The sequence below is a fragment of the Thamnophis sirtalis genome, unplaced genomic scaffold (assembly GCF_051295495.1).
Source record: "Thamnophis sirtalis isolate CommonGarterSnake01/CBP01778 unplaced genomic scaffold, rThaSir2_p1.2 scaffold_2, whole genome shotgun sequence".
In the NCBI taxonomy this organism is placed as follows: domain Eukaryota; kingdom Metazoa; phylum Chordata; class Lepidosauria; order Squamata; family Natricidae; genus Thamnophis; species Thamnophis sirtalis.
Genome location: NW_028261382.1, coordinates 171498770 through 171511534, shown reverse-complemented (window position 1 = coordinate 171511534; position 12765 = coordinate 171498770). Strand labels below are relative to the sequence as shown.

General features: G+C 38.6%; 1 protein-coding gene across 1 annotated transcript in view; it reads right to left on the bottom strand.

The window, feature by feature from the left end:
- Positions 1 to 12765, bottom strand: part of LOC148049272 (uncharacterized) — a 199200-nt gene that overhangs the window by 58142 nt on the left and 128293 nt on the right. The window contains exon 12 of the mRNA XM_087703590.1: positions 29 to 247. Within this exon, the coding sequence (XP_087559716.1) occupies positions 29 to 247 (219 nt within the window). The remainder of the gene's footprint in view (positions 1 to 28; positions 248 to 12765) is intronic.

The window sequence follows — 12765 nt, the reverse complement described above, 5'->3', positions numbered from 1 at the left end:
CAACTACAGAGTCATGCTCCATGCTTACTTTGTGACAGGAACTGTGAAAACACGGAGTAAGATCCATTGACTAAAATAATGCAGATACAGACGGACGAACCAAAGGAAAGAGATTAGCAGCACACTGGACCAAAAATCCCAGGAATACCATTGTCCTCTTCCAAGTTCAAAAAAGGCATCATACACTCTGAAGTAGAAATACTTGGCGAGTTTTGTGGACACGTTTGAGTCAACAGCAGGGTGACAGCTGTAAAGAGAGAAATGATACAATGAAAGATGAAGCGATGTGCATAATTTAGAATGGATTACTGCACGGTTTCGCTATAAAGGTTTAGAAATGTGAAATATAAATAAATAAAATAAAGATGAACTTATATATTGGAATGTAAGTCCGAATCCTCCGAATTCCATCCGCCGGCCAGTGTCGACTGGCTACTACCCGGAGGAGAGCCTTCTCTGTGGCTGCTCCGACCCTCTGGAATGAACTCCCCGTGGAGATTCGCACCCTCACCACCCTCCAGGCCTTCCGCAAAGCGCTTAAAACCTGGCTGTTCCGACAGGCCTGGGGCTAAAGAACCGTTGCCCCTATCTCGAATGGTATGATTGTTGCGTGTTTTTAAATTATGTATTGTTTTGTGTTGTTGTTAATTTGTCTGTATCCCCCTTCCCTAGTTTGAGTTGTGAGCCGCCCTGAGTCCCCCCTTTCGGGGGAAAAGGGCAGCATACAAATGAAATAAACATTCAAACATTCAAACATTCAAACATATTAATTGCTGTCTATATACACATTTTAGATTGCTATCACTAAAGAGGAGTTACGGCTCAGTCTCACCTTAAAGATGCACTGGCATATTAATTGCTGTCTGGATGCAAGTTTTAGATTGCTATCACAAAAGTGAAAAGTGTGAGGTGTCAATTCAGTTTAATTACGTTTTGATTGGGATATAATGGAGAGTAAGCAGTACCCAAGTTTGTCAAAAGAAGAATGTTGAGCTCCAGCCAATCTTGAAGTGTAAAGATCTTTGTGTAAGTGACACTCCTGAACGCTGAATCAGCCACAGATCATCCCAACCTAAGAATTACGTCTAGAATTTGGTGAGCAATATGGGAAGAAGAAAAGCAAATGAGAATTAGTTAATTACTGTAATGGTATGTGGGAATGACCTTGGCAGACTGAAGGGAGAGCTGCAGACTAAACCCAGTGACAGGCAGCAGCTGAACCCACAGAAGGTCTGGGATGTGTGGCAAATGTCTCAGAATGGACCTTCCCTAGTTTCTCCAAAGAGGGGAGAGCTGTAATGTATATTCAGACTGTCAAGGTTAGGTTAATATAAGAGTACAACAAATTTAGAGCTAGTATTTCTGCCTCTTATCTCAACTACCTCACAAGGCTTACAATTACATAGTCATCAACGAATCAAGCTTAGCTTCCAGGGACTACATGAACAAATATTTGACATCTCAACTGATTTACAGGAACAATTTGTAGCTTTTCTATGGACATCCCATTAATCTGCTGTTGTTTTGAAGGTTTTGATCTTGTCCACCTTACTTATCAGGTATCTCCCTACTCTTTTAATTCCTCAATTAAATTTAAATTTCCTTCTTGTATTATTAGCAGATGTGTTAACCACTAAGCCACAAGTTCCTCCTCCTTATCAGCTGAGCCAGGGAAGTAGGTATGTATTTTAGTGTCACAACCCCTGGTATGCCCAAATATGGGAGGAAGCTCACTGCTTCCATTCTCTGTCTATCGGCTCGTCACAAGAGACCAGTACACATACTAGTATATACATATACGTATACACATACACACACAGACAGACAGACAGACACACACACACACACATACAATGTCAAGGCTATCTTACTAACGGATAACAAATGCTGCTAGCATTATATATAGTAATTCAGATTTCATATGCTGCCTTCAATACAAAATTGGCCAATACTTAACCAGTATATATTACATGCCCTGAAAAAAACACCCTCTTTCTGTAGACATGTATTTGTAATACAGCTCAAATGGGGGGGGGAGGGTCATTGTAGCAGTGCTTAGATTTTCATTTCATCATCAATGAATTAAAAGTTTTAATAGTTCTGGGATGTTGATTGTTACATTTTAAATATGAAGGAGCAGAAAGCTCCTCTGAAATTGGGGTTGGTGGGAGAAAAAAGGCAGAAAGGAACTTACTCCGTACGGCCATTTATGGATCAATGTGGTGTGATCTGCCCTTTAGTTAATTACAAAACTTTTTTCAAAGAAAGGGAAATGGCAGACAAGCTTGGCATTCTACCTGCAAGAAACTGGAAGGTCCCTTCTGATTCAAAGCTAAAAAGACAGCCACTTCTTTGACCTTTGGAAACTTCTAACTCTTATGTACATCTCCAATGATTAAAATGACGAAGGCTGTTCAGGCCACCAAACAAAACAACAACATGCTCATCTCTTGCTTTTTTTAAAATTGAAATATTCCCAGAATAGGAATAGTAAATATATAAGATGAACTAGCATGGGCGAAATTTTTTGGCTATACGATAGAATTGGATAAATGGCAGAAATTGTGGGATAGGAATTACAAATTAACAATGTCAACTGCATATAAAGAGAATTTGTATAAGATGTTTTATAGATGGCATCTATCGGTGAGGTTGGCAAAGATGTTTAAAGACAACTCAGCTAAATGCTGGAAGTGCCACCAAATACCTGGATCTTATTATCGTACATGGTGGACATGTGGCGAGGCAAAGAAGTATTGGACAAAAATTAAGACATGGTTGGAAGAGATGATACAACTACGTATTGAGCTGAAGCCAGAAATATTTCTGCTAGGAATTCCACCTGAAATGTATAATAAAGAGAATGTATATTTAATCGTTTATGTATTAACTGCAGCTAGAATCGTAGTTGCACAACATTGGAAAAGTGTAGCGATTCCTATTGATGAGAAAGTGATAAGGAAAATATTAGAATGTGCAGAAATGAACAGATTAACATTAGCAATTAAGGAGAAAGAGCAAACTGAATATTATATGATTTGGAAAGTATTTTACCAATGGTTGGAGGGGAAAACGAGATTGGAAATGAAGAAAGCTAAAAAATAAGTACACAATACGCTTAGACAAAGATATAAATAAAATGAAAACTCTCGGTATGTGTATGATGAGATTAATGATGTTTAATGTTGATATGATATTATTACTAGAAGATATTACTTACTTACATACATACATACATACATACATACATACATACATACATACATGATCAACTAGGAAATGGCAGAAATATTGAAATGTTTGAGAGATTTGCCTATCATTAAGTGATAAACGCTCTTTCAAGTTCCTTGAAAAAGCATATATCTGCTTTAACAACAGAAACTCAGAGGATCTGACCCTATATATGCTGTATGAAAATGTTAATCAAGTTCAGGAGAAATGCAGAAGGGTGCCATATCCTAAGAAGGGAGGTGGTTTAAAAAGAAAATGTACTTTCTGTAAAACTGATAACATGAGATTCAGCACTGACTATATCCCGAAAATCTCTAGAGTGCATTTCCTCAATTGCCAAGCACATTTTCCTGTCCCTAAATGCTAGGCATGTAAACTCAGCATGGAATCTGAAACTCAAGCTGTGTTATTTCTAGCTCATATTTCATCAACTCTGTTAAAGATCCAGAAAGGGAAAGTATGCCCTCTGTTACACTACAGGGACCTGGCTTTTTAAAAATGAAATTACACAGGTATAACTCTTGAGCTTTTAAAGTAGGGAGATGGGTATTGGCACATGTGGACCTATAATTCAGAATATTGGCCTTGAAATACGCTTGCAGTTCAAACGAAGACTATGAGAAACTGAAAGGTCAAATTTAGAAGGGTTCAGGCACAGAAATTTAATATACCAATGTCCAATATTTTTTTTCTCAAAATAGGGAAGACATGAGAATGATCAAGATCTCTTGAACTAAAAGCTGTTTTTCTCAAAAAAATACCAGATTTTTAAAACTTGTATTTAAAACCCATAGCATGTGCCCTTATTAACAATGGTTCAGTTTTGTTTGTATGATCCATTCTGAGTACTTGAGGCAAACATTGTATGCTGAAACATTTCCACGTTAAGCTCTTCAATTCATGGAATTGAAGAATGGACCTTATTCATAGCACAATGGCTGAATCCATATTGTACAAAGTTATCATCTGCATAATAACGGCTTATTGAACAATAAATCTGTAAGCAATCACATTGCACTAAGCTGAAAGTAATAGTTTGAAGCAACAAAACCTCATTTTGTACAACAGCTAAAACCAGTCACAATTCTAATGACAGCACAAGGTGTTCAGTAAATGCAACTCTTCTTCTTGTTGTATTTCAAGAAACCTAGGATTGCTGAGCCAAGGTGGCGCAGTGGTTAAATGCAGCACTGCAGGCTACTGCTAGATCAGCAGTTCAGCGGTTCAAATCTCACCGGCTCAGGGTTGACTCAGCCTTCCATCCTTCCGAGGTGGGTAAAATGAGGACCCAGATTGTTGGGGGCAATATGCTGACTCTCTGTAAACCGCTTAGAGAGGGCTGAAAGCCCTATGAAGCGGTATATAAGTCTACTGCTATTGCTATTGCTAAGATTGTATAGCAACAAAACCCACTGCCCTCCTTGATGCTTATACCATATTTAGACATAAATCTCTGATGTGTCCCAAAGGTGCTTTTTTCAGGAGGCAACTGAACTTTCTTGTTTTTTTTCTTTGAAGGTGTTTCGCTTCTCATCCAAGAAGCTTCTTCAGCTCTGACAGAATAGTGAGGAGTAGAAGGATTTATATTCCTTGCAGACAGCTGGTCATTTGCATCCTTTTAGAGGGTTGTTGAAGCACTTGGAGGTTTATCTGTGTCCACAGAGTCACTTGAGTAACACATATGGTTCCTGTAGTCTGTAACTTTTTTCCCCTTGGAAATCCATTCCTCCTCCCACACCATTCAAAGAGGGTTCATCCCAAATTGTATAGCTAAAATTCTGTAGAGATTCTTGGCATTACATGATGGATAAGTATCTGCCTGTATTTCTCAGCATTGAGAACACCATTAATGGACTTTCTAACCAATCTGTTTTATTGTTTATTTATTTTTTTCATCCTTTTCCACTCTCAAGAATGTTCAAACACCACAGTGAAAACGATTCAACCCCTAACAACACTGGGAATGATAAAACCAATAACCTTATCAAGGAAGTAGCCATGTGGATCCATGCCCCAATAGTAGCTGAGCTTCTAATTCAGTGTTTCTCAACCATGGCAACTTGAAGATGTCAGGACTTCAACTCCCAGAATTCCCCAGCCAGCAAACGCTGGCTGGGGAATTCTGGGAGTTGAAGTCCGGACATCTTCAAGTTGCCAAGGTTGAGAAACACTGTTCTAAATGCTCCATTTTCAGTGCTGCATGCAAGCGCTTTAGGTGTTTGTGTGCACAAAGTGTGCATGCTTGTGCAAAGTGCATGCTCACCAAACCGGTTGTTAAATCAGCAGCATCCCTTCCCTGGTCTTTGATTAGCTTTTATTCTTTTTTTGATAATACTGCTGCCTAATTTTAGCTAAACTAAAATTATGGATTTTTCTAGGAGCAGGAAAATTGACCGTCTAAATTTCCAGTTGCATTTGGAAAAACAAGTTGATTTAATTCAAAAGTTTATTTATTTATTTATTTTAAAAAAAGATGCCTCGAGATAAATTATATTGTTTGATCCAATTCACTAATATGATTAAGAAAGTTGATTCATTCCGTTTCAGTCATGTTGCCTCCAAACGAAATATCTAAGCCGAAGCTCTAAATCCCCACACACACACCCCACAACACTTTTTTTGCCTGTTTCTTTTCAGTGTCCAATCTTTTGTGCTTTTTAAAGTTGTGGACTACACTACAAAATTCAGAAAAAGTGTGGATTTCTGCGTGCTCACACATCCCAATTTTGCCTGTAGGTTCAGCAAGTGTGAATTAGTTAGCTTGAATTTCTCATCCAACCCAGGCTAGAGAGTTAAGTGACAAAAAGACTTGGCTGAGAAAACTAAAAAAAAAAAAAAAAATCCCAAGTGAAATCAGTTATAAAAACCCCTGGGAGGCTTTCGGCAATTCTTCCTGGGCTCATAGCTCACCTGAAATAAGAGGGTGAAAATACCAACCTATTTTAAGTGACTGTTTTAAAGCCTTCTGACATAATATATCCCAATTTCACCCACTATGTTCAGAGACCGGAAGTCTTTGGACATTACTAAAGTAGCATATAAATGCTAAGTATTCCAATTATATCAGGTTCTGTGTGTGTGTGTGTGTGTGTGTGTGCGCGTGCGTGCGTGCATGCGTGTGTGTGTGTGTTTTATTTGTGCTGATAAATAAATAAAGGGAGACTAGTATAGATCTATTTCAAGCTATTTAGCTCTCATCAGCTAGCCATACCCTTACTGGGATTTGAACCTGGGCTATATTACATACTAGGCAGAAATCTTAGCCATTAGGACACAGGCTCTTATCCGTTATCAGCGAAGCCAGGGTGAAAGGTATCTATTAGATTTTTACAACCCCTGGTAAGCCCCAATTATGGGAGGAAGCTAACTGCTTCCATCATCTGTCAATCGGCTCGTCACAAGAGTCCATCACGACAGAAACCAAATATTTTTACTGTTGCCTTTGTTATATTTGTTTTTTTTTATTTGTGCTGATATTGGGTTATATATATATATATATATACACACACACACACACACACACACACAGACACACATTCATACATATACATATACATATGCATATGCATATACATTTACATATACATACACACACACACACACACACACACACACACACACACACACACACACACACACACATATATATATATATATATATATATATATATATATATATATATATATATATATATATTTGTGTTGCATTTGTGCTGATAAATAACAAAATAACAAATAAATAAAATAACAAAAAGGCAACATTAAAAATATTGACTTTCTGTCTGGATGGTCTCTTGAGGTTAACCAATAGACAGAGAAAGGAAGCAGTATGCTCCCTCCCATATTTGGGCATACCAGGGGTTGTGACACAATAAATAAATACACACAAACACACACACACACACAGTCTCAATCTTAAACAGGAAAAGACCTGAATACAACAAGACAAGCTTACCTACACCCATGAAAATCTACGAATATATCTATATCATCTATCTCTATCTCTATCTCTATCTATCTCTATCTCTATCTCTATCTCTATCTCTATCTCTATCTCTATCTCTATCTCTATCTATCTCTATCTCTATCTCTATCTCTATCTATCTATATCTATATCTATATCTATATCTATATCTATATCTATATCTATATCTATATCTATATCTATATCTATATCTATATCTATATCTATATCTATATCTATATCTATATCTATATCTATATCTATATCTATATCTATATCTATATCTATATCTATATCTATATCTATATCTATATCTATATCTATATCTATATCTCTATCTATCTGCAGGTCTTGGCATATTCGGGTCTTTTTCCGTGTAAGATTGAGAATATCTTGGTGACGTTTCAATGAGGTCCCACTCACCATCTTCAGGCTGGTGCCTCCGGCTTCGTGCTTACAACAAATATGTGTGTGTATGTATGTATGTATGTATGTATGTATGTATGTATGTATGTGTTTGTTTGTTTCTTTTCGTAGATTTTCACGGGTGTAGGTATCCTGGTCTTGTTGTATTCAGGTCTTTTCCCATGTAAGTTTGAGATTTTTCCCATGTAATATTTCGGCGAGGTCCCATTCGCCATCTTCAGGCTGGTGCAGAAGCACGAAGCTGTAAACACCAGCCTGTGTGACCTCGCTGAAATGTTGCCAAGACAATCTCAATCTTACACGGGAAAAGACCCGAATACAACAAGACCAGCATATATATATATATGCTCTAAAGACCACCATGAAAATGGCCCTATATTCTTCTGCAACTGTGAAAGACTGTCGCCTCTGTGAACAGAGCATAATTAAAAGCAAACTCAGCTATGAATCAGAACATAAAGAGTTCTTTAAAAATTTGCCCTTGCCCTTCAGATTTAGTTCCCAGAAATGTGTCTTTTTGAAGAAAAATGCCAGTGTTCGTATTTTAAGATAGGGAGGGGGAAGAGAGCAACAGAGAAGGGAGTGCACAAAGCTAAAATCCGTACATCTATAGACACCCACAAATGCACACACACTCAAGTGTGTCAATATGTTTTATTTTTTTGTAGGAAAGTGAGAATACACATTTTACGTCTATAGTTGGCTAGTTTTTCCCACAAATTTTTTTAAAGAACTCAGCAAATTCCTTGAGCAAAAGAAATACAAAGGCAGGGGGGAAAGTCCTCCATACTGATACATACAGTGTTTTGTATTTGGGGGTCTCACACCAGAAGATTTCAGTGGGGGCTGCCTGCGTTATCACATTTCCCAGAGCAGAGCAGAAAGTTGAAGGAAGCTGAGAATAATAGGATTCCATTGGGGAAAAAAAGAGGGGGACATGGAAAGAACAGTAGAGGAATTGTGATGTACTACTATTTCCTTCTCTGAGAAAAAAAAAAGAGTAACACAAGATCAACTTTGATTCTATTAAACTGGTTTGCAAATCCTGAATATGCTCACTAGCAACTAAAATCTTCCCTGTGAATCAAAACGCACTGTCTTTTCAGGGAGTGAGCTCACTGCACACTTTTGACATGAAGAAATTGGGGCAGCTGAAGCAGAGGTGGGTTCCTACCAGTTCTCACCTATTCGGTAGAACCGGTTCGTCAAATCTACCAAACCGGTTAGAAGAGGTTCCACCAGTGGACCCGGAAAGCAGGCCACACCTACAGAAGAGGTTCCAAAAATTTTTGAAACCCACCACTGGCAAGGATCTTGTAACTTGACAGCTTTAAGACTTGCATGCTTCAATGCCAGAGTTTCTGAATAGCTACTTGGACCGACCTAAGTACTAATTCATAATTTCATATCCGGTCACATGGGCGGCAAGCCACTCCCATCCGGTCACATGGGCAGCAAGCCACTCCCATCCGGTCACATGGGTGGCAAGCCACTCCCACAAAGGAAGCCACACCCACAGAGTAGGTTCCAACAATTTTTGAAACCCACCACTGAGCTGAAGCCTTATTGAATTAGCTAGAACCCAGTGGCTTAGATATACACTAATGATGCAAAGAAAACTTAACCTATGCAGTTTAATCGTGCACTTGCAGTCTCTTCCATGCCTTGATCCACTGATTGTTTTTAATCGAGTTCTCTTTTTCTTCTTTTCTAAAGAAAGTGAAACCAACATCTTTATGATTGCTAGAACTGTTCCATGTCATTTTCCTTATTGTCTCCAAATTGTGGACCTCTTAACAGGAGGGAGGAAATATGCGGTAAGTTAGAGGGCTGTTAAAATTGCCCGGCTCTTAAAATACGAGTTCTAGTGAAATAAATATAGACAGTGAACTCTTACGGTTTATTGGACAAAATAATGCCCTTTACATGGAAGAACTAAGTCCAATGTGGATATGCTTCTTTTATTTGGGCAGTTCAGAAATTTATTTGTATTATTAAAAATGCATTCAAAATAAAATATAACAAAGAAAAAGTGCAAAAGATAGCAATAGCAATAGCAGTTAGACTTATATACCGCTTCATAGGGCTTTCAGCCCTCTCTAAGCAGTTCACAGAGTCAGCATATTGCCCCCAACAATCTGGGTCCTCATTTTACCCTCCTCGGAAGGATGGAAGGCTGAGTCAACCCTGAGCCGGTGAGATTTGAACAGCCGAACTGCCGAACTAGCAGTCAGCTGAAGTAGCCTGCAGTACTGCACTCTAACCACTGCGCCACCTCGGCTCTGCGAGCACTAGCTAAAGAACTGGACATGAGCAGCAGAGATTCAATTTAAATTCCCTCTTCAGTTATAAAACTCACTGCCCTATCTTGGATATACCACTGTCATTTTCTTTATTTCTGATGTGAAAACGTAAGGGCTTGTTCTTACACAGCAATACTTAAAGGAATGTGTTGCAAAGGACATTAGCACAAGCGAAGCACTCCTGCTTAAAGCATTAAAGCAGCTGTTTCGCCCAATTACTCTGGGACTCCCAGAAAACTAAAGGACCTGGGCCCGATTGTACACGCGGAGACAGCCAGGAAAACCTTTGAAGCAGCCGTGAGCAGTCTTCTAGAGGATTCTGTTAATGTCATGACCACTGAGATTAAATCTGTCTTATAATAAGGTCTGTATCTTGGCAAGGAGGAGGAGAGAGTTATTATTCTGGTGACTCCTGAAGAAGTGGAAAGAATTTTCTGTGCTTGCAGCTTGGACACTGCAACTCCTCCTGGATTTTAAAAGCAGCCAGAGATAAGCTATGTTTGGGTCCATTCTGTAGTGTCAGCCTCTTGAGGGAAGGCTTGAAAGTGGTGCTGGAGTGCCCCAGTGGTGGGTTTCAAAAATTTTTGGAACCTCTTCTGTAGGTGTGGCCTGCTTTCCAGGTCCACTGGTGGAACCTCTTCTAACCAGTTTGGTAGATTTGACGAACCGGTTCTACCGAATAGGTGCAAACTGGTAGGAACCCACCTCTGGAGTGCCCCCTCCTCAGAGTCTGGACTTTGATCCAACTTTTTTCAGGAGTTATTGTCTCACTCCCTGCCATCCCCCCCAGTCAAGTTTGTGAAGTTGGTTGAATATCTTTTATTGGTTGGAACACCTTTATGGTTGGTTGAACATCCTTTATTCTCATTGAAGAGCCGAGGTGGCGCAGTGGTTAGAGTGCAGCACTGCAGCCACTTCAGCTGACTGTTATCTGCAGTTCAGCGGTTCAAATCTCACCAGCTCAGGGTTGACTCAGCCTTCCATCCTTCCGAGGTGGGTAAAATGAGAACCCAGATTGTTGGGGGCGATATGCTGACTCTGTAAACTGCTTAGAGAGGGCTGAAAGCCCTATGAAGCTGTATATAAGTCTAACTGCTATTGCTATTAATAATCCCAGAGTAAAAGGGATTGGTTTTTATCCTGTATTCATTAGGGGGTGCAGCTGTCAGGAAGAAAAATGCTTATATGGAGCCTCAGTCCTGCTCCATATATTCTTACATCTTGTCTGGGAACAGCAAGTATAGCAATAGCACTTAGACTTATATACCGCTTCACAATGATTTTACAGCCCCCTCTAAGCGGCTTACCACCGCTTAGGCACAGCACCGAGGTGGCACAGTGGTTAGAGTGCAGGCTACTTCAGCTGACTGCTAGCTGCAGTTCGGCAGTTCAAATCTCACCAGCTCAAGGTTGACTCAGCCTTCTAGTCTTCCAAGGTGGGTAAAATGAGGACCCAGACTTTTGGGAATAATATGCTGACTCTGTAAACCACTTAGAGAGGGCTGAAAGCCCTATGAAGCGGTATATAAGTCTAACTGCTATTGCTATTGCTATCATACCACTGTTGTTCATTGTTTTCTTTTTCATTTTTTTTATCCTATTGTTCCATTACTTTACTGCTACCATGTTTACACTTCTTTTCATTTCTTGCATTTTTATTGTTATAAGCCACCATGAGTAGCCTCACGGTGAGGTAGGCAGCAAATAAATTTAAAAAATAAATAGATATGCTCGGTAAACTCTGAAATGTTTAGAAAACATATGTATTCATAAAGAAGAACCAATTTTGTTCCTTTTCCCAACGCAGACTGATTAAGATGCAGGAGGAAAGGAATAAACAGTTCTCATTTTCTTTCTTTGAACTCCATTATTCTTTTTCCTCCACCTCTCCTTACCTAAGTATACGTGGCAATATGGGAGATGAACATTAATTAGTCTAGACCTGAGTGAATCACTGTTTCCATAAATGGTAATCAGCATGAGGTTAAATGAGGAATATACAACATGATCTATTTCTGATCCATGTTACTTTCATGTGCTTTCATCCAATTATCTATTCTACATTAATCTATTAAAAAAAAAAAAAACCATTCTGATCCTTTATTTATTATAAATGTGCTGCCTTGGTATGAAATGCACATTTGGTCAGATTATCCAGCAATTGATTGAGGTTTGATCCACATAATAATCTGATACGCAGAGTAAATAATTTCGTGTTTGGAAATTGCAAAGGCTTAATTTTTAAAGCACACACAAATTAAGTGGCAAATGATAGAAGCTCTTGTAATTGGGTAAATTACATTTGAATATTAGGATTCTGCCAGACAGATAGGAAAAAAAAAAATTAGGGACAAAGAAGGTGGCAGTAGAGTACCATTTTCTGAAAGATTTTTTAAGGTTTGTGAGCTGTGAAGAATAGTGGCACGCGACAAAACTGAAAGAAAAAGCAACCCCTTTTTGCAATTAAAAGATAGTAACACTGTACTCTAATTAGTTCTCTCAGGAAGTAAAGATGTCGCCAGTTAAGTGAATGAGTGACAATTACTTGGATTATTGTCATACTTAACATGTCAGTGCTGAACAACCACTTTCGGTTCATAAGAATAAATTCTACACATTTAGGTGTCAGAAATAAATAATAATAATAAATGTGCCTACTGCTAATATAGACATACATTTGGGAATTTAGAAATCCCATATAAAACGTGGCCAATGGAATGTAGTTCTAAAATAATGAATGCTTTCCAGGTGTCATTTAAGCCAAAGTTACAATAATGGAAAATAGATATGTAAATACTGGCTCAAAAATCATCAAATGAATTAGCCGTTGTTCAAAGTCAC